This window comes from Syngnathus leptorhynchus, chromosome 20 (assembly GCF_054491065.1).
Source record: "Syngnathus leptorhynchus isolate UIUO chromosome 20, UIUO_Slep, whole genome shotgun sequence".
Taxonomy (NCBI): domain Eukaryota; kingdom Metazoa; phylum Chordata; class Actinopteri; order Syngnathiformes; family Syngnathidae; genus Syngnathus; species Syngnathus leptorhynchus.
The window spans coordinates 4,337,296-4,360,347 of record NC_141214.1 but is presented as its reverse complement, the minus strand read 5'-3'; the positions used below and the strand labels follow the sequence as shown (position 1 = coordinate 4,360,347).

Here is a 23,052-nt window from a genome sequence, read left to right as displayed (position 1 = left end):
AATAGTTATGATAATTATAAGGGGCATTTTCAAAAGGCACACATATATGTCTCTCTCAGACCCCCCTACGCCCCCCCCCCCCCCACTTTCCACAAACCCTCCACTCTTGTCATTGAAGCGGCGCCGCTACATTGCAGCCTCAAGATGTGCCCGACGCTCAGACGCTAATCAATGCAATGCACCCTGGGCATTGCTATGGAATGACCTGTGCATGGCGGCATTGTCACATACACACACACAGTCACACACACACACACACACACCTCCTTAGACAACTGAATGATTACGCATCATAACACTGCTGAAATGCCCCATGGGTTGACACTGGCTGTCCGGTCGAATCATGTTCTCCTTCCTTAGCCCGGCCCAGTCGTGTGTGTTTGTCTGCTCCCAATTGTTTACATGCTCTGGGTTCATGGCGATATTGCTGTTATCGTGTAACCCTCACAGCGACGTCATTTGTCACTCTATGTAACATGTTAAGTGAAGACAAAAAGCTGAAGGCAAAGGGATGGAGGGGGGAGTGTGTCGTGCATTTTCAGGTTGTGTCTATTTCTTTTTATTCATTTTCTCGATAGAAACAGGTCACAGTAGTCAAAATGAATGTTTATTGTCATGAACAAATGTTTCAAGTCCACATTTAAATCAAAGTTATCGCGAAAGCAGAATATTTCAACACAAAAGGATAAACAACACGTGCAGCTCGATGTCCATTGAATTGAAACAAAAAAATATGGCATACATTCATTATGTTTTTCGTAATGTAAGGCAATATAGATAGCTAGTTTACTTGTAAAAATAAATAAATACAAGCTAATTTGCTGATTTTGGGGCCAGCTGAAACAAATGAATGACATTTTAATTCATTTCAATGGCTCAAGACGATTTGAGACGAGCGCAGTTTTAGTAAAAGACCTTTTTCAACATTTATTCTGTAACAAGATGATTCCATTCCAACCCAAATTCAGTTTGAGACAGTTTTGTTTTTCTTTTTCCTTTAAGTTAGCTTTTTCAGGCTCCAAAACTCATTTCTGTCACCAAACTGACATAACAGTTCATTTTTTTATTTGCCTTGAGTACCAAAAAAATCTACTTCCATGACTCCTTCATAACAAACTAGTACATTTTGCTCCTTGCCAAGCTGTACATCCCCCCCAGATGAATGTCTTTGAACCCAAGGCCCTTCACTTCCATGCCCACATTCTAAACTGCTCCACCAAAGCTATCCTGTGGAAAAAAAAAACTCCACTGGCAGACTCTTGGCCTTAAAGCTGATGATATATTGCGAATGCAAATAAAGTCTCGGCAAACAGCCTCAAATATCCTAACAAACACTTATTCTCAAAGTCCTGCATAGGAGATGAAGCTGGTCCTGATCCAAGAGTATCCTTCATGGCCCCAAGTAATTCTTAAAGATGTGTGCAGCAAAACCACACTGTTGTTTGGGATGGCACGAGCTCGACATGAAAGAGTCTGGGGGTTTAACGTAGCTACTAGTTTTGGGCGTTATAGGAGAAGACAAAAGACGTGTACCCTGTTGTTATGTCGGGGGGGGGGAGCATACGTGCGTATAGAATCCGTGCTCATAGATATTTGCCAGATGGAAGTCGACAGACGCACTCAAAGTTCCCTCTGTGCTATTTTGGGAGATGGAGAGGGAAATGGTCGGACTTGGCAACTCTTCTTATGTATATTGCAAGTGTACATATAGGGGAGGGAAAGGGTCTGGCACATGTTTAGTGCGGTGACCTACTTCTTTTGCATCTGGACCCGATCACTCCCTTTCCCGAAGCCAACGTATACAGCTCTATCTCTCTCAATCGGCGAGGGCTTTGAAAATTTGGCCGGTCCGGAGTTTGCAAGCGTAATCAAGCGGCAGGAAACGTGCCACCGTCATCTGTCTGTATACGCGACTTAAGTAAATAGACGAGAGCGTTCGCTTGATCCGATCACAAAAGAAACGGTTGTTTGAATTCGAGACGTTTTTTTTGCGACTCTGAGATCTTTGCGTAAATGCTGAGACAATCAAAAAAAACCAACACCACGGAGATATAGCTCACTGCAAAGTTCCGCCACTGCCAAAGACATCGTGATTTTCAGGACAGACATCGAAGTAAATACCTCCATTAGAAGCCGTCATTTATTTGACAGATGCAATTTGAAGGGTAAAGGTAGAGAGGATTTTCGTTTTTATCTGCGGTCATCTGTTCAATCTGAGCAAAACACTCGCTCTAATGCGTCTGGAGACTCAACACGGGGGTCCGTCCTCTGTAGATGAAGCCAGAGGTTGAGGAGCTCACAATAAATCAGGAGAGCTTTAGAAGGAGAAAACTAAATTAACCCCGTAAGGCCCGGCCGGACCAGTTTCCATTTTTCCACATCGCTGACCCTACCGGGAGATTCTGACCCCGGGTAGATTCAAGCAAACCTTCTAATATGCTTTTGCTTCTATTTCTGACTCCCTCTGGGGTTTGCTGATGTTCACCTTGGGAAAAAAATAGACATTGTTAGTGTGACTGAGCTACGTTGCATTAGAGACTAACTTCCACGGCCACACAGCGTCCCCTGAGAGCCACGCTCCCGTTAGTCTGATCTATCTTCCTGGCTATTGGAATTGATCCTCGTTTAGTGTCGTCGGGGAGCGATGATCACACGGAGCGAGGTAGACGCACGGTTCCTCTTAGCACACACACGTAATGTCCTCCAGTCCCTGTGACTGCTGAAGTACAAGCTGTTCCTGTTCTGTCGCACTGCAGAGCATCACGGCGGAGCGAGGGCGACGGACGCCAACGCCTCAGTCCTCCGCTAACCCTTCCTCCTCTTCCTCCTTGATTTTTTTTTTCTAGCGCAGACAGATAAGAAAACATGCCAGAGACGACTAATCCTCCTACAGGGAGAGACGATTCGGGCGGTACGATGCCGATCGTGCAAAACCGGCAAGGGAGGGAGAGAGGATGAGAGAGGGAGGCAAGTGAGGTGACGACTGAATGAATCCAGAACGGAAAAGGGGATTTGAGGTTACATATTTGGGAACGCTCGCTATTGTCTTGCAGTTAATTTGATCAAGCAATCCACGCGTCCTTTTCGTCATTCTCTCTCTCTCTCTCTTTCTCGCTCTCTCTCTCTCTCTCGAAGCGTCGTCGCTCACTCTCTTGCGCTCTTCGCTCGTCTGGCGGAGGCTGATGTAGGTCAGTGCGTCTGGAGCCTGTCTGGAAGCTGCAGAGGGGTCTCCGAGCTCCATGGCGGAGCCTCATCGACCCCCGCTAGCGGCTGGGCGAGCTGAGGACACCGCTCGCTCCCTGGGCTACGTGAGGACACGCGCACCATTCCTCTGACCTGACTTGCCCGGAGGATGCTATGCTTGTAAAAAGAGGAGGAGGAACGGGGGGGTAGAGGGATGGGGGGGGGGGGGGCAAGGTTATATCGGGGTGGTCTTAGTCAGCGTATGTTGTTTGCATGTGGCTCTGAAATGTAAAATAAGGACGCGGGAGACAAAAGGTAAAAATGCAGAGAGGGAGATTGCGGCGAGTTATGCGATGCAGTCCTTGCTGATGTGCAGCAATGGATTTATTTGTTTTTTTTTTATTGGTGGTGGGGGGGTCATGCAGTCGTGTCATCCCAGTGCCTAACTTCGTCCTGATTCTCGTCTCTTCCCCAGACATCGATTCCTCCGCCGAAATAAAAGCGACTCCCGCAAATCCTTCGCTCCGTCCCGCACAAGAGAAAACAAAATAACAATCTTCGCTTTTGTGGTATATTCATCCATATGCTACTCCGTGCATCTTTTTTTGTTCCATATGGCTCCAACTCCTAGCCGTCGGTGCGATTCCAAGTATCCGTCCTGTATCCGTCCGTTGTATCTCGACTGTTCAGTGTCGAAATTTGCAAAAGAACCAAATGCGCTGTTGACGACTTACGCATCCACCGAAATGGCTCCCCCCCCCCTCCTTCGTGCTCCCAGTCGATGCTCCTTCCCGATCCTCTGGCTTTTTACACAATGCAAAAAAAAAAAAATGGTTGTATCAGAGTGTCTGAAAGTGCTGCGAGACTACTGGAGTGTATGGTTGTGTGTCCGTCCGCGCGTGTGTGTCCGTCCGCGTGTGTGTGTGTGTGTGTGTGTGTGTGTGTGTGTGTGTGTGTGTGTGTGTGTGTGTGTGTGTGTGTGTGTGTGTGTGTGTGTGTGTGTGTGTGTGTGTGTGTGTGTGTGTGTGTGTGTGTGTGTGTGTGTGTGTGTGTGTGTGTGTGTGTGTGTGTGTGTGTGTGTGTGTGTGTGTGTGTGTGTGTGTGTGTGTGTGTGTGTGTGTGTGCGCGCCCTCCTGATTTGTCTGAGTTGTGCAGCGGTAGGTAGACTGGCACTTCACTGGCTCCGTCTTGCCTTGCGTGACTTTGTGTGTCGTTTTCCGTATGTGCGCGTACGGGCAAGTTTTTGAGGTGCGACTTCTCCAAATGACGTTATTGAGTATATGAATCATTATTGTCCATTTTTGGGAAGACTGGAAGTTATGCTAAGTCGAACCATAAGAATGCGGGAAACTGTTGAGGTCTGACCCCAAAAGAAATAAAACAAAGTTGAACTGTTTGCCCACTTTGGATAAGCCACTTGGTCTCTGTATTTTCTTATTTACAGCCTTCTTAGAATTCAAATTTGGAGAATAATATTAGCCTTAGCACACTCAACAAATACTTCTGACCATGATAAAAGAAAGACCAAATTGAAGATATTACCAGAAAAACTGCCTGAGGTACAGTATGGCCCCAAAAAAAAAAAAAAAAAAGTTCGTGTTATGTAAGGGCTGACAGCATTAGGTGGGTGCAATGGAGCGCCAGCCACCTGCCCCGTCTGACACATCCACACAAAAACACTCGAGGGGACAACGTGACCCGAGGATGAGTCACAAAGAGAGAAAACGTGCGCATATGCAAATCACTGCTTAGTCTTCACTTTCTCCATTTGACCGCAAGGGTAGAAAGGGACTTCCCGTTGGTTTCGAAAACTTCCAATTCTTGGAAAGGCTCCAATTCAGTTCGAGCAAACGCACGCACACACACACGCAAACGCACATTTACACTCGGGGGGCGTGCACACAAAGGCCTCATTGTGTTTGACCCGCAGATGACGAGCGGGCAGGTCAAACTGTCGCGTCATTCCGAGGCAGCTGAAAAGGCCGGCGAGAGTGCTGTAATGAATACCTACGTTTGACTGCACCCGGAGAAAGACGCACTTTACTCTCGCTTGCGTTGTCTTTTTAGGGCCAATCTACGACAGGCGTCGTAAATCTGTTTGCGTAGAAACACACACAGTCATGTGACTGAATTTGGTTCTCCGGCCATATGAACACAGAAATCTAAAGGTTTTATTTATCAAGGTTTTATTTGATGGAACATGCTCATTTCAATCTGTCAAGTCAGTAACCACTTGGAAAGTGGTTTTTTTTTCCTTTTTTTATGTTTAAGCACAATTTTATGTCATTATTTTCTTTAATTTTAACTTGAAATCTGAGGAAGACACAATATAAGCCCATCAAGGTTTCTAGTCTTTCTTGCGCATGACTATTTTATTTAATTTTTTTTTTTTAATCATGTGACATTTGTGTTATTTTGTGTGTGTGCTAAATAAAACAAATAATTATCAGTGTGTACAATGTTACACTATCTTTTAATAAACTATTTTACAAGCACATTCTTATACTTGTCCCGAAATGTTATTTAATTCCCAAGAAATATATACACAACATGACTTTTGAAAAAGCATCCATCATAAACAGCATTTTATGAAGTCATTGTTGAAGTCTCTCATCATGACATTATCCCTGCAGGCGTCAACAGAGCCGAGACAAAGTGTCGGTGTATTTGGGGTAAACACACGGATCCCGCAGCTCTGAAGAAGGCACGGCCATCGGTCGTCTGCCGGCGACATAGTGGAAACCACCCGACAGCTGCAGCTCGCACAAGCAGATAAGATCACAGGTAGACCCGCTTTACCTGTTGAAATGCACACGCGGTGTGGCTGTTTGCTAGGCGTGTGCGTCCCCGAGGAGTTCTGTACACACTGAGCTGATAAATATGGATGCAGGTGCGTGTTTAGAATGTTTGGACTAAAGAATTAGCTTATTATTATTCAAATCATTGCCTAAAAACATATTTGCCCAAGTTATTACTAATTGACTGTCTCAATATTAGGGAAAATATTCTTTTTTCCTCGATTCTTAATTATTCTACTATCCCGATGAGTATAAATGCTCTGACAATCAAGTGATGTATTTGTAAATAATAAATGCAGTGGACATTTTTTTGTTTTCAGTGCTTTTCCAAAAACAGATGACATCATTGCAATGGATGTCAAAGAATGACAGCAAAGCACATTTGCAATCTGAAATGAAGTCAGTCCAAAAATCCCCAAGCACAAAACAGCGATTAGGTGAGTTTGTACTGTCGGTGTGAATAGTTTTCTGTGTATATAAATTCTGATAGCAAAATCTGCTCAAAAATTCTCCTAAAAGATATCTCGACGTGTCGATAAATGCGTTTATATCGCCAATCTATGCAGTTCCCAGTCAACCATCGCAGAGCATGACATCATCTGGTTTAACAACAGGCAGCTTTGCAGAACGACTGTACTGTACACACACACACACACACACACACACACACACACAGCTCCTTTTGGCTCTAGCCTGACATCTAGCGACACTGACTGTAATGTGATCCTACATGACATGAACATGTGAACAATGAAACTGGAAGCATGCGATGGGTGAGCAATCAGTGTTTTCATTTCTCCAACTTACTATTTAGATGAACTTAAACACTTGGTGTTCTCAACAACACATTGAAACCATTCAAAGTGGAAACACACATTCCTGTTTACAGTACTTGTTGTGATGTAATGCTATGTGAGGAGCAGTGATGTACAATACCAGGACTGGATGAATTTCTGAGTGGATTGATCCCCCCCCCCCCCCCCCCCCAACTCATCCAACTCACAGCATTTCATTGCCTCACTGTTGCACATAGTTTTATTTGAACAGCAGCAATGAGTTAAAAAAAAAAAAAAAAAAAAGCCCACTGAGCTCCAATAAATACGCTAAGTTTGTCTCCTCTCTCGAGTCTGACAGGAATGAGGTCAGACACACCGATCCTCATTGCACATTATTATTATTATTATTATTGCCCGTGTCTTTTTCGCCCAGCCAATGAAGAGGCGAGAGGCGCGGCCAAAGTGAATAACCGGGGGATGGAGATAGACGCCGATTGGCCGATGCGTCTCGCAATAAAGCTATAAAAGTGCGCAGGGGTCGTTGTTGTGTTTACAGTAACGTTGACAGAGCGCGCAGGAAAACGAGGAGACTATGAGAAAGCGCAGCTGCAACATTCAACCACATGGTTCCTCAAGCGCACACACAAGCCGCGCCGCTGACGTCCACTTAAAGGACTTGAACTGGTGCCGTCCACAGCGACGTGTTCTCAGTCCAGTGGGTCGGCTTTTCAGCCGCACGGGCAGTTGAAAAGTTGCCACTTGGAGCGGTTTTTATTTTTTATTTTTTTTTGTAAATCCAACCCAAAAAAGGTTCCGAGCCGAGATTGAAGAGAGACTTGGGAACTTTTTGTTGTTGTTGTGAATCACAGGTTTATCAGGCAGCGTGATAGGAACAAGTGGAACGTATTGTTGAGACACGGTGGTGTTTTTACGCACTTTTTACGCACAGTAAGGATGGTGCAGCAGCAGCAGCCGCATATGAGCGCTCATGCTCTTTCCCCAGCCGGGGATTCCACGGACAGCGGGGAGATGGACTCGGAAATGGATGCGTCTCCCACCCCGGCGGAGCGGAGCGACTTGGCCTGGTGCAAAACCCCGACGGGCCATATCAAGAGACCCATGAATGCATTCATGGTGTGGTCGCAGATCGAAAGGAGAAAGATCATGGAGCAGTCTCCGGACATGCACAACGCGGAGATCTCCAAGCGACTCGGCAAGCGGTGGAAGCTGCTCAAAGACGCGGACAAGATCCCCTTCATCCGGGAGGCGGAGCGGCTGCGGCTCAAACACATGGCCGACTACCCAGACTACAAGTACCGGCCAAGGAAGAAGGTCAAGTCGGGCAGTGGGGCAAGTAAGCAGCACGCGGATCGCGGGGAAAAGAGCTCCGAGCGCAGCAGCAAAGCCAAAAGAAGCCCCGCAGCTAAAGCGGCGAGCCGGGCGCACAAGCACGTAGCCAGCAAGTCCACCAGCCCCCCGAGTCTGGATGGCGCGTCACCCAGTGGCGACCACCAGACCCTCTTCAAATCCAGGTCAGTGTCTGGAGCCAGACAGATCCCCGACAAGCGCACCGGGGAAGCGAGGCGCAGCTTCGCGTTTGCGGGGGCAGGGAGCTTAGAGAGCGGACCTCCTTCCGTGGGAGTCCCGGCCAGTCCCACCCTGAGCAGCTCAGCCGAATCCAGCGACCCGCTGAGCCTGTACGAGGAGCACAGCCCCGGGGGGAGCGATTCGTCCCCCACCGCGCGCCTCAGGTACTCTCGCGCGTCCTCCCCCACGCCGTCTGCCTCTCACTCTTCGTCAGTCTCCTCCTCGGATGAGGAATTGGAAGACGAGCGGCTCGACTTAAACCCGAGCCCCGGCTATGAGAGCATGTCTCTGGGTTGCATGGGTTTCTCTGACGCAGAGCTGGACCGGGACTTGGACTGGAGCTTTGGGGAGTGCGGCGCCGGCTCGCACTTTGACTTCCCAGACTACTGCACTCGGGAGGTGAGCGAAATGATCTCAGGAGACTGGCTGGAGTCCACCATCTCCAACCTGGTGTTCACCTACTGAAGCTACAGCAGAGCCGAGGAGAACCGTGACGAACCCTCCCGAGTTTTGAACTCTACGACCCCCATTCCTCCTCCTCCTCCCTCCCGGAGCCATTTTCACGGAATAGAGTGGAAAGAGGAGACAGTCCCGTGTGCGCGCTATTCCCAGACTGTGCGTCTGCCGGGTGCGCGCAGGCGGGCGGGGGAAAAAAAATGCTTAGTTTGCATTTGGACAGAGTGGAGGAGTGAATGTAAGCAGAAAGAAGTGAAAGTGACTTCTAAACTAATCCTCGAGAGGATGACAAGTGACACTAAAATGAACATGAGTGTTATTTGGGGAAAGAGACACTTCAGGTGTGTTTTTTTTTTTTTTGTCCGTCCCCTCCAAAAAAAAAAAAAAAAAAAGTAGTTCCAGTATCAACACGCATGCTCTCCTGAATGAGGAGGATTTAGCTGTTGTTAAATGTTCATTGCTGCGTAATGACGCAACGTGTGAGACCTTCGGTTGGACACAATTCACGATCACCAGCTTTTTTTCCAACGGCAGGACTTTAAAAAAAAAAAAAAAAAAATCCAGACTTCAAAAAACCTTTCTTAAAACACTCAGTGCACAATTCAGGACCAACGCCCCCCCCCCCCCCCCCCTTTTTCCCATCCCAGTCTGCATCCTTTCTGCCTAGTGCTTCAAGTTTCTAGTTCCTCTGTGTCAAGATGACTTTTTTTTATATCGATGTGTTTCTACCGGCCAAAATTTTTTGATACATAGAAAGTATTGTTCTCGTACAGGTCTCGTTTGTGTGTGTGCGCGCCTGTGTGTGTGTGCACATACACTTTGTCTGTATCCAGCGCGGAAGGGCTAGAAGTGTCTCTTATTTAAAAGTGTCTGACCTCTCTCACTTTCTGAGTGCGTCATGATTTTTTTACTTGTATTTTTGTACAAAATCTATCGGGGCGTGGCTATTGAGGGAGCGAGGCAGTGAGTGGGGGGTAGCCTCCAACAATTGTTTGGATCTACATTTCATGTGCAAAAAGAAGAGAACCCTGGAGGGGGGCGGGGCTGGCACAATCTGACCTCACACCGTGTTTACAATATTTACCCACATGCTTCTTAATGGCACAGTGACTCCAGTTTCATCAGCCAAGTCAACAAAACACCACTGCTGTAGGCTCCCAAGCAGCCTGAGTGGCGAGTGTCTTAACTCCAGTACACATCCTAGACTTTGTAAGGACTGAAAGATCCCAGAGTGTCACTGTTTAGATAGAGCTAATACCTCTGTGTGCTTTTCTTCTTCTTCTTCTTCTTCTTCTTGTTCTTCTGCTCTTACTTTCCGAGATAAGTTTTATTTGAACCACTGGATGGAATTTCACTCACATTCCACTTTTGCCTAGACTTTGGAGGGAAGAAGGTGTATGAAGTGCTTCATCTGTTCTCGCGCAAACCGCATCCAAAATAGTATTTAACCTTTCTGTACCTGTTGGCTACGTATAGCAAAAGGCTAATTGTTTTTTCCTATATTATGGCATGGCAAATAGCATTTGTATTTCAGATTCAGGTATATGTAGCTATAGCTGTTGTGTTTAAGATTTTTAAAAGAATAATAACATGAAGATATTTATGTAAACTGACTGTACTATAAGCAAAGATTGTGTGTTTTATGTATGATGATCAACGACAGGCACTAGGACAGCCATCTTTTGGACACGTTAAAGATGATTGTGGTCCGGGAGTTTCTCTTTTTCCAAGACTTTTTTCTAATTTTTTTTGTTTTGTTGTTGTTGGTTTTTTTGGGTTTTTTTTTTTTTTTCATTTGTGCAATATGCTGTGTATGACCATGTCGTGTCCGATCATGCCAATATTGATTTTGTTGTTTATTACAAGGGAAAAAAAACAAAAAACAGCCAATGTTTTGGGTCAATCACTGCCTCTCAGACCTCTGTACAGATTGTCGTTTTTATTTGTATTTCTTTTCCTCCGAGAAGGAAATAAAATCAGCTGGAACTGAAAAGTGCAACATGCCTATTCTTGTCATTCTTTCATGCTACATCACATTCCACGACTACCCGCTTACTTAAAAGCCACGCTCGGTCCGATAGTGACTACGCGGGCTCGTTTGCACTACTCTGCCGTTATCAGACTGTGAATCGATAGGTGGCCGGCGAATCAATAGGAGCTCTCCCGTCTCGTACTACACGTGCAGAAAACGTGGCTGCCATGGTAACACTGTATCCAAGAGCAAACCAGAGAGGCTGCAATCCTCTCGGGACCAGTGTGCCATTGTGTATGTGTGTAATAAGGGACGCAGACTGATCCATTGGTGGGGGTTGGGGGCAGGCAGACATTTCTGGAAGGCATGACTGGAATAAAAGAGGAGAATGAGGTGAGTGTGTGCACATTGAGAGGCGGGGGGGGGGGGCAGAGGGTGTTTGTCTGTCCTGGTGCTCGTGCCGGAGTCTGCTCCCAAATCCAATTAATTCCTTCTGGATGCATTCATTTGTCTGCTACATATGACGAGAAAGAGACCCCTTAGGTGCAGTATTTAGCGTGTATCAATTTACGCCCTGGTCCACAAGGACAATGGTAATTATTTCCATCTCGCCCCTGTGTGTGTGTTGTGAGTGCCGGGACATCTCGGGGCTGGCTAATGAGAAAGATAAGGCGCGGTCAACATATCAAAGATCACTGAGATGTCTTCAATAAGCTTGACATCAGATGAGAAGTAGTGCGTGAGGTGACATACTCGGATCTGATGGAGGATATGTGGAGTGGCCTCTTCAGCTCCGTACACGCGTGTCAACAAAATTGCCTTAAGGGTACGAGCCAAGATGCCACACTTCACCTTCACTGGCTGACTTTTGTTTATTTTTATCCTTTGTGAGGCCGAAGAATACCAACATAGTTTGACAGCAATTGGAAATTAGATCCATGATGTCATCACCGGCCAGTTTATTAGGTGCAGCTGCAAAATGCAGAAGTGTACCTCATATTGCGACCGCTGAGTATTGGTAACTTTTTCCCTTCAATAACAACTCGGGTGTTCCGATCCAGTATACTGTAAAGTTAGCTTATTCCGGACCACAGTGGCAGATCTTACATGAAAGGACAATGTTTTATTTGAAAAGAACCCCGAGTGTGTTGTGCTTTGACTAAAAGGGATTTAGCTGTGCTTAATTGCATCGCCTCTGCATATATTTCTATTCTAGATTTCCTTGAAGCTGCGGTTGAATGTGACTAATTGCAATGAGTCAAGCTTCTGAGAACATTTCATGTGGATTGGACTCTTTGGTGCCAGAACATGTGACCTGTTCTTTTTTTTTTATTTTTTTACTCCCCTCTCATTACAACTGTTTGTGAATCACCTTTCCATCTCTTTCTGCTATTTAAAAAAAAAAACTGAACAATGAATGTTAATTAATCATCTTGTACATTTATTGCATCATCAGCAAATTTACACAGAGACAATATAAGCGGTATTTTATGTTCACATTACGTAACAGTTGTCTATTATTAATGTGCTGTTCAAATGACTTTACCCCCCCCCCCCCATCCAGTTCTGATTATCCATTCAGTTAATTCTTCGTAAGCCTTTCCCCCTTTAGAGTTGCAAAACAGAAGTTGGCAAGCTGAAGCTGGCCTGACCCTGATAAAAATCTTCCAATGTAATGCAGCTTCTTTACAATCAAAGTGTAACGCTATGAGATAAAGTGAAAAACAAATCACTCCTCAGCCTCCATGAAGATATTACAGAACAAAAATATTGCCAGGCACGAGGATAAAAATATCACCAAGTCAACATAAACACACTTTAAAAACCACAAAGGCAATTGGAGTCCTTGCAACAGTGACACTATAGCAACTTTATAGCCATTTTGAAGCACATACATCGAAAGTGCAGACCAACTTTGAAATGCCCCCGGCTGGATTTCCACAAAATGTCATTGTAGTAAACAGAAACGAAATAAGCGCAGAAGAAGTTCAAATGGAATATTGATACCGAAATAAAACGCCCCGCTTCCTCTCCCCCAACATATGTTTACGCCTCAACTCCTTTTGGTTTTGAACCGGCATTCAGAAACACATCCGATATTCAGATGCAAAACAAAAAAAGAAAAATGTCTGTTGTTGACTTTGCTCCAGTGAATTTCAGGTTAGGGTTTCAAACTAGGGTTTAGATCACAGGTGTCAAACTCAAGGCCCGGGGGCCAGAGACGGCCCGCCACATCATTTTAAGACAAATTGTGCATCAAATTCGTGTCTCATTACTAGAATTGCAAATTGTCTTCACTTGTAATATCTGTTTTTTTTCAATATTTGACCAGTTTTTACTCGTCTGATTTGAAAACGAAGTGCTCATACATTTATTTGGATTGACAGTCATAATGGATCTCCGAAAGAAGCTATGACTACAATGACACCCCTGCTCTAAGAAATCTGGGATGTGATCTAATCGGTGGCTGAAACAGCTCCACACAAAACGCTGATTGCACTTTGTTTACTTCCCATGTCTGGGCCGGGCCTGGGTCCATTACAGTACAATCCAATAGTGGACAGTTAGTGTGAGGTTAAATGGTGTCTGGGAATGGACAGGAGGGGGAGGGGGGGGGGGTGTTTCCCCCCCTCAGGCTCTTGGATGGGATAAACAAAGTAGCGCCCTCATTAAAGCTCAATCGGTAGATAAACTGTGGACTGGCACTTAATGATTTGAAAACATGGCTGGAAACATACCGTGAAATATCTCGAGCATGTTTTTTTGTAGAAAGCATTTCTATAACAGTAAACGCATTTTTGAAGCGCGAGCTCGAAGGCTCCGACGGCCTTGCTTCCTGTCACTTTGTCGCCAAAGTGGAATAAAAATAACCCTCGATCAAATATCGCGACTATTACGGTGATATCTTCTCAAATGTAAACACCATTGTTGTTCATTTGGCTTTTGGTGACACAGATGCCGACACAAGTGTGGAGTCATGCACCGCTGTAAATAGCCTCAATGCTTCACAACAAGCACAGATGGAGGCTATTAGAGCGCATGAAAAGATCGGACAAGTCCACCTACACTCAGACTTTGGAGTCATTTCGACACCATGGCACACTGTGTACTGCACGCGGCGAGCTCATTGTCAAGCATTGTGCTCCAACCGCCCGTGAGTCATCGTGGTAGGTGTTGTCGTACGCCTGAAAGCTTCCAAACAAGTTCTGAGAACACGGAGGCTTGGATCAAAATTTCTAAAAAGGCTGTCATGGCACTGTTGAGGCAGTTTTGTGCAGAACGGCCAAAGCGTCGTTGTGTAAGCTGAAAGAGCCTAAAAATAGAGCGCGGGGCCTATTGAACAATCTTATCATGCAGCTAACACAAAATAGTTCTTCAAGTGGGGATGTGTTTTTTTTTTTTCTCCATGGACCTGAAAGAGAGAGCCGAGCTTGCTCGGGCAGTTGCAGACGGCGACCTACATTGCAGCCCGCAGTGCTAAAATTAAAATGCGTCAGCGTTGCTGTGACACAACCTAAATTACATCATCTCCACGGACAGTTGTCATCATTTGAACACTCTGCTTCCGCTGAGCTGTGGATAGCACAGAAGAACGGAAAAGAAAGTCATTAGAAATGTCGTGTAAATGGGGGGGAAAAACAAGCAAGGTGCAAATGCCACAATTCTTCCAGGTCACAGTTGCTACAGCGCTGCAACTTCTCACTCTTCTTCATGGTTAACATCTGTTGAATAAATTGACACTTTTTTTTTTAACACTCACTCGTCCCTGATGCGTCACAAACTCAGTTTAATGATTGCCTGATATTTCTCGTTTTGTGCCATTGAATTCAAATGGATCTGATTTCAGTTCCAGGGGCGGAGCTAGAGGGGGGGCTGCAAGGGCATTGACCTCCCCTCCCGTCCTCTTTTTGGGTATTTCCTGTTTGTTTTTTTTTCCAGGAATTCCACATTCCCACCCATCCTCCAAAAAGAATAATCTTCATAATTTTTTTCTGAATAATTATTTGGGTTTGTAAAACTATTTTTTATTTAGCAGAAAAATAATTCTAGCCCGCATTGTTTCACTGTTTCCTTGAAGTGATGGAAGCATGACTCTGGCATTTTCTGTATTTGCATAGCCAGTGTGTGTGGTTGTGTGTTTTATGAGCATCTTGTGATACTTTACAAACATCACTTATAATTTGTGGTTTGTGGAATAGACTTGTACAGTATATTAATCCACGTTTCTGTCTTCCACAGAACGACACAGCTTTGCAGGAGGTCCATTCTCATGCTGAGACACGAGCAGAGTGCAACAAAGCTGACTGGAAGACGAGAAAGATAAAGTACGTTTGACTTTCTAATTACAAACATCAAATCCCTTTATAAAGTTGTGGAAAATTACATTTGGCCATCAGCCCAGTAACTTGGTCCAGCTATATGAATTATTTCTGAACGACCTTGTGAAGGATTCAGCGCAGGCCAGCGGTGTTCGCTCGTTCAAGGCAGTTTGTGAAGTTTTTAATTTGTATTTGAGCCCGGGGGGCCAAAAGCTGCCGAAGTCGGGTCAGTTTAGTTAAAACAGTTGCGGGGTCAGGGGCGAGGATGTGTTTGGATTTGTAAAGTGTATGAAAATGCTGCTGTTTGGCAACTATCAAGCTGTTTTTATTTTTTTTATTTTATTTTTTTTGGGAAGGGTGCTGCTGCTGCCTGAGTTCAAATATGGACTTTTGAAGCCTGTACGAAAAGCCCGTGGCTATGACTGATTGCCATAAGATGAAACTACTCATGATGACTCGCATGCGATCGCTCTTATTTTTCTTCATCCTTTTTGTTTTCCCAAACTGGCTTATTAAGCCTGCTGTCGTGTACACCTCACTGACCTCCGCACGTAAACTTCGCTCATGACCGACTTTGTGAGCCTCCAAACTGCCCAAAGCGGCACACAAGACTTCTAATTGGACATTTTTGGTCAATCCACATGAAACGTATTTGCCAACTTTATGCAAGTTTTTGGTCACGGCCTCCAATGATTGCACGTATACACACAAAAAAAATATTCACACAACTATAGACAACTTATATGATTTTTTTTTCTTTTTTTTAATGCAGAAAACCACATGCACAGTCCTAAACTACAATTTGAACCGGGAATAATCTCGACGATGAGGCAAACATGGTAAGAGCTATTTTTTTTTGTCACCATTTATTTATCACGGGGAATCATTTCCACAAAACCTGATTTCGGGACTCCATCCAGTTATCAAATTGTGTATGTGCGTGTGAGCTATGTTGTTGTGACATGCCTTGCCGTCCCTTCTGTGAAAAAAAAAAAAAGATAGTTGCTGCTTTATCCAGACAGCATAACTAATGAGTCAGGCGCACACACAACACAACACAACACAACACAACACACACACACAGCATGGATGCATGGGGGAGCCAGTGAGTAGGATATGATGTCACCTCCATAACCATAATTACCCGTCATAAATCATGTGGTGTGACACTCTGTCACCGAGTGAATGTGTGTCCTATGTGCCAGCCAGGGATGGCTGCACTTTACTGCTGAGTGCCACCGCACTCGCCCTCAGTGTGTGTTTGTGTGTGTGTGTGAGTGTTGACATTCTTCTTCACCCATCACAGCTTCCCGGATGACGCGGGAGTGTTTGTTTATGCTTGCTTTGCTATTCGTTTAGCAGCAGCGACTGTCAACGTTGCTCCGACGGTGCTCAGACACGACGGCTTTCATCTGTAAGCGCTCATTGTAATTGAAGGCCAATGTGAGTCAGCGGCAAGATCACCAATAGGGGGCAGCGTGATTGGCGGAATTTTTTTTTTTTTTGGACCTATTAGTCGTTAATTAAGGACAAGGGCGGAGGAGATGTTATATTTTGGTTGCAAAGACGTGTTGAAGTGAGTTGAGGAGTTTTATTTTGAATACATTATTGGCACCATCTTGTGGCAGCTTTAGGCAATTACATAAGGCTAGTCCCGCTCTCACTGACGCAATACGTCACGCTCGACGGCTTACATATTGTTGTAAATTCCCCCGCCGCTGCCAGGTGGACAACTTCAGTGATGGGAAACTGAACTCTCCCTCTGCGACTCTGTCACGCTACGCTTCCCCTCGGGAAGCAAAGTCGACACATTCTCAAACTATAATCACGTTACGTTTTAGTATTTGAAGTCAAGCTCTTGTCTTGCAATAATTCTGAATCTACCTTTCTTCACGGAGACGTTAATTTCCTGAGAGGCTGCTAACCTCAAACGAGAGAGTAAAAATATACTATTATTACTCGCTATGAGCCCTCTGGCTACTTGTTTAATCACACTGTCTCATTTTCTCTCTCATTTGCATGTTGTTTAATGGCTTGTATGCGCGAATGTGGACTTGTTTAAAAAAAACGAAACAATGACTGCAGCAGTGCATTACTACCAACGCGGTCATGCATATTTATATGAAATGACCAAAATGTCATTTGAGGATACATTCTATTTATACCAAGACTCAAATCTTTCAACTACTGCGTCGAATAAAAGGAAATTAATAGAATTGCATGAATGTCAATTTATTCATAAACCCTTAAAAAAAAAAAAAAAAAAATGGACACAGATGATTGGATAGCGCAAGTGTACCTAACGCTGTAACCGCTTATTTCAAAATTGTAAATATGTGACTGAATGTGTACGTCCTTTTCCGTTGTGTGGTGTCCTTGCTTTATACAACAACAAGAGGGAATTTTCATTCCCTGTGGATAGACGCACACATGTAGCACGCACGCACACGAGCAAGTAAATCTGCTGACGGTGCTGAACGGCGCCGCTTCGCTGTCACAAAAGCCCTTGAAGTGTGGAAGTAGCTCTCGCAGGCCTTCTGCTGTTTAAGTCAGACCCTCCCCTCCCCTCACCTCACCCCAGCCTCTGTGCTCTCTGTTCTCCCACTAATTTGCCGCATTTACTTCAACTTTACATCACTGATGGTTCTCCTGCAGATTTTTTTTTTTTTTTTTTACACAAAATCAGTCCCAACTGTTTCTACATCCAAGCTGCAGCGGCATGACAAATTGCTCACTTCTCCAGAACCTTCCTTCCTCCATCTCTGCCTGTCTGCCTTCACCTGTCTCTCAGGCACATCTTTAGAGTCACACACACATACACACACACAGATTGGCTGAGCTATATTCATCTGCTCCTGGTGGTGCCTCCGCTTGTGTAATCTTTTTCTTATATAAGTGAACCGGAGGCCATCGAGGTCATTACAGCTCATACAGTGGAAGTCAAGCGAAGTTGTTATTTGTGTGTCACGGCACGTCTAGACACGGCTTGAGACGTTCTTTGTTGAGGTTTTTTTTTTTTTTTTGATCTTATGTTCTATTTAGGATGCTGTCTGCAAGCTAAGGCGGGAACATTCAGGCTAGGAAGATGCTTAGATAGATGTTGGAAGGTGAAGAGTGAGCTGACACACTCATTTGAAGTTGTTCGAAAGAAGTTGATGTCAAGAAATGAGAATAAAGTGACTTCTGATTACTCAGCTGTCACAACTCTTGGAAATAGAAGAAGAGAGGTTGAAAGGAGTGAAATTTAAGACCGCCCCTTTTCTTAGAATCCATAGGCTGGTTGGGAACAAGATGTTTTCCAGATGCGAAGCACATGCGTGCATGCACGAGGCGCAAAAACCGTGTTCGCAAAAAAAAAAAAAGTGTGCGAAGACGAGGAGAGGGTGCAGAGAGCACATGTGTAAAAGTCATTTCTCTCGAAGGTACACGGGAGGAAGAAGGGAATAAAGATAAATGTCCTGTGACATTGGGAAAGTGGGCCAAAGCCGGGCGTGTTTAAACTGATCCACATGTGCTGCGGGGGAGGGACTTCATCATCTTATAGTCGCATGCATTGTATCGCTGTGCAGTATTAATGAGTTGTTTTCTCAAACATGTTGAAAAATATATTTGTCACCATTTTTTTTTTTTTTTTTGGAGCTAGCCTGATTAAAACCAAACATGGATAGGTGCATGAATCATAAACAGGCGGGACAGCTTTAATAAATGAAACTCCTTTATTATTATTTATTTTATTTTTTTTACATGTCAACATTGTATGATGAGGATTCATGAAAACATGTTGACTGCAGTGCCTCGGCCACAAGTCCGAATTTGGCTCAGGGGCTTTAATTTGCACTCGGCTGCTGTCATTTCTTACCTTGCATGGTAATAACATTTACTCCCCGATGCATATATGTTTACGAATGAGATGTGCAGCAATCGCTTAAGCACGTTGCATGAATAGAAACAAAAATATTTTTCCACCGCAGGAGGTCATAGAAAAAAAAAATCAATTCCAAGCAGCCAGCCATCGTAAAAATCTTTAATAACCGTGTAACACTTCAATAACTGTCATATAAGAATCGCTTTAGCACGTTAGCATTTTATCATAACGATGCTGGTAAAATGTAACTCAATTCAATTCATAGTCTGAAACCATCAGGCCTAAACCGACTACATCGCGTGGTTCATTTTTACACCATATGTGATGCTCACCTTTTTGATAAAGCCCAAAAAAAACTTCTACTGTGCTTCATTAGGACTCTTCTTAAGTATGCTGAGCTTGTACGCTCGCATCATTAAGTACTGTACCCATCTGTAAAATACATCATGTGATCTGGCGTGACCCCAAAACCTCCTGCTTTTCTTTTCTTCGCTCCCCTCTTCCTAAACTACCACTCTTTTTTTTTTTTTTTTTTTGATGACTCAATAAGATTACTGTGGCATGGTGTAGCGGCTGGTGTAGCGTTAGAGCGCTAATGAAATGTGAGGTGGGCGGACGCTGGCGTCGCCATGCGTGTGTGACACTTTAATGCAAAGCAGCAATACTTCCAGCGTGCAGAGGGGAAATGTGATTTTTGGCAGGCTAAGATGTGGTTTGCTGTCTTCCTCTCTGGCGCGGCAGCTGGGAGGGTCATTTGTGAAAGTCTGTGCTTATTATTTTTAATTCTATACAAGGCTTGATTATGTGATGTTTTTGATACTTCAATACGCTATTGGTAAGCCAGATGCATCCTGTTTTATTCCCAAAACAAACACATCAAGATGTTACCAGTGGCAGCCGCCATTAGTGAAAGGCTCACTTGATTAATAGTTTGAAGTCAACTTTTGGATTCAATACATGCATACATCTTCATTATTTTCCTTATTGAACGGCTGTCTTTGTCTCTGTTTCCCATTTCCACACAACTCTTGGTTCCTGAAAAATTCTAAATGGAGATTATTTGGCCTTGGATGCAAACAAAGTCTCACGTAACAACAACAGCAGAAAAATAGTTATGCATAATATAACCAGCTAGTATGATACATAATGCAAAAGGTAGAAATATTACCGAGAATTGGCGCTAAACAAATCGCAGGTTTATTTCCACTTCTTGTTAGCAACAAATCCCAACACAAAGTCTTTTTGTGTATTCCAGGAAACCAAGGGCATTTTCTATTCCGCACCCTCGGCGCACTGTACAGAAAATAGACTCGCCTTAAGACCATATCAAAGCGGGTCTAAGTTGCGGCGCAGGTGGTGGAATTTGATCCAGGTGCAGACAGATATAGTTGGACTATTCCTTTTCGCTAAGGGCACCTTCTGTTTGGTAACGGGAGATATAACGTGTCATGCACAGGTGAGACCACCCTCCATGAAAGCATGTGAGCAATCATTGGTTGAAAAGCCCGCTTGGCTCGCAGCCTCACGTACACACACACACACACGCTTACTCGTGAGCATACTAAAGCAACACGGTATTTACACTCGGGTTCATGCACAAATGTGAGCACACACGCGAGCCCACTCGGGAGAAAGACCCTCTTGTTCTCACGTCACTGTGAGGCCGCCCTAGATTGAGATGACACGGCAAGTTTTCGAATGTCAACGTGGGCTTCTCCTACTATTACACACAAAACCTGAATGCCAACAGCTGGCTGCTCGAGCCGACCACACGCCGCCTCGGAACCGAATCACAATCTGATCCCTATCGCACACGTAGCGAGAACATATGGAACTGCGTTGGTGGCCGTGTGTGAGATCAATGCCTGCTAGTCCTTGGAGACGTGTCATTAAGCTTGTCAGACGGACGGACGGACGGACGGACGGACCCAGACAGACCAGTAAAGGGCAAGAGCGACAGAGTTTCTCGGAACGTTTGCTTTCACTGGAACGGCGAAGGGAAAGTGGCGAAATACCTTCTTGTGTCACACTATGGCTTGACTTATTTATTTTCTCCCGTGTCATGCAAGGCACCCCCCCCCCCTCTTCACATGGCGTTTTTATTCCAGGGTCATTTCCACTGTGGGAAAGAAGAAAATGGACCCAAGCCGTGCATTTTCCCCTCCTTTTCTGTTTGTTCCTGTCCTCCGTGGCTCCCACTGTCTGCTTCCTCTCTCCCTCCTTTTTTTGAAATCCTGGGGAAAGTCCCGCTATCTTTCTCGCTCTCGATGCGAAACGCACAATGTGGGAATTTTACGTTGCGTGTGTTTCCAATCACATTTTTACCACTGAAAAATCATGACGGCATGGAGTGTACTTGATTTTTTTTTTTCCCCTCCGTGTATGAACCTCATGCGAGGTTTTTTTCTTACATGAAGTATTTGGAATTCTCTTAGCACGGCAAAAGAACGATTTGTTAAACGAATCGGTGCTGAAATCCTGCGCTAATTGGCCCGTGTGAACAAATCTCCGAACTAAGCCTGCGTTCTTGTTTGCACGGCATCGGTACCCCCGTTGCGTCAAACGTTCTGTATTTATTAATTTTTTTGTTTTCGGACAACCGCGGCGAGATGTTCTTCTGACTTTTGCCCACTCTCGCCTATGCTCTTGTGATTGATATAAAATCTGTTGTGTTTGATCAATAATTAAAGGTGCCGAGCCCTCGTCTTTCCCCAGACTAGACTGAGTCTTATGAATTATAGATTGTTATCCCTGCTGGTCTGATCAAAGAATAATAACAACAGCATAGCTGGATTGGCGTATCATCGGCTCGGAAGCACTTAGAGCAAAATGATTATTTCATTCCCCGACGCTGATCCACCATGAGTCTTTTGAGTGTCACCGTCCAAGTCTGGAATGACGGAATCTCGGGTGAGGACACCAGGAAAGCTGAGATGAAGGATTTCTATTCTGCTGCCAACATTAGCCAGCGATCCGTTTTAATTATGCTCGACCTAGCTGGAGAAACTGAGTCTTGTCGCGCCAGGATGAAGCGCTTGTGTGCACCGTCACTGATCAAAGTCACGACAACATACAAATGAACACTTGAATGAGATGCCTTGATTGAACTCCTACATGTGCCTCTAATAATGTTCACTCTTGAGGCCATTACTGTTCGATACAGAAAATCTTCTGTAAGCGAAAGGAAACGGCGCTCTGACGACATCGCCGTACGTAACGTTGTCGCCTCAGTGCGTTAAATCACTTAGCGCCCGGACTGAAAGAGTCAAAACAGGAAAAAGCTAACAATAAACCTTGTCTGTCACCTTTGGCCTTTGCTGTTCAAACTCCGATGGAGCTGCTGGAAAGTGTGTACGTGTGTTCCATTAGCACCTGGCCGTGTCTATCTTCTCCAAGTGTGTGAATAGCAACCAAATTGAGGAACAATTTCTTACAGACAATAAGAAAGAGTCATTTTCCTGGTATTATGTTTACGTTATTTTTTTTTTTATTCAAGCCTTCGAAGAACCTTCTTCATTCCCAACCCTTGTTTTCACTTTATTACCTCCGCCGCTCACTCACCGCTTTAATTAGATCTTAACAGTGGAGACACCAATCTGGAATCCCATTGGCTAATACCTCCAGATGCTGCGGCCATCTTCCTATTGGCCGCCGCCTTCGCTGTTGCTCCCACTCCGACCCAGTCAACTCGCATATGAACCGAATCCCGCCGCTCCTATTGGCTGTCCCCGAGACACATGAATGGCGCTCGGCGAGGCAGTTTGCTCCCACAGGATGATACAGTCATCCTCCTCTGAGATTAGGAAAGAGGAGGGGGGGGGGCGAGGGGGTGGAGGACCATTCATCACCTCCCTCTCTCCTTATGTATTCCTCTTCCTGTGTTTTGGCTGTTGGGTTTCTGCCTTTGTCCCCGTGAAGGTTTTGAAAGCAGTCCAAGTTATGTGAACGTGCCCGGGTCAGGCTGATTTACCTCCTCTCAGACTCCAGTGAAAGTTCACTCCATCAGATCCCTCCATTGTAATCCCGAGGGATGTCATCTATCCACGCTTGGTCCCTTTTTAGGCCAGCGTTTTTAATGTTTTTGGACTGGGAACTC

The 23,052-nt window shown here is 44.9% G+C and overlaps 1 protein-coding gene across 7 annotated transcripts in view; it reads left to right on the top strand.

Moving 5' to 3' along the window:
- The window catches only part of sox4a (SRY-box transcription factor 4a), a 191,876-nt gene that overhangs the window by 51,909 nt on the left and 116,915 nt on the right, over positions 1-23,052 (top strand). For 2 of the 7 annotated variants that reach the window (XR_015069230.1, XR_015069231.1), the window contains exons 5-7: positions 5,817-5,967; positions 6,302-6,418; positions 15,012-15,097. Coding sequence is in view for 3 of the 7 variants with exons in the window: in XM_085939983.1 (XP_085796109.1) it covers positions 6,319-6,418; positions 7,707-8,809 (1,203 nt within the window). In the remaining 4 variants the exon portion in view is untranslated. Of the gene's footprint in view, positions 1-5,816; positions 5,968-6,301; positions 6,419-6,547; positions 6,923-7,706; positions 10,800-15,011; positions 15,098-15,863; positions 16,131-23,052 lie in introns of those variants that run through there. The other 5 variants (XM_085939983.1, XM_085939982.1, XR_015069232.1 and 2 more) reach the window with 4 other exon arrangements.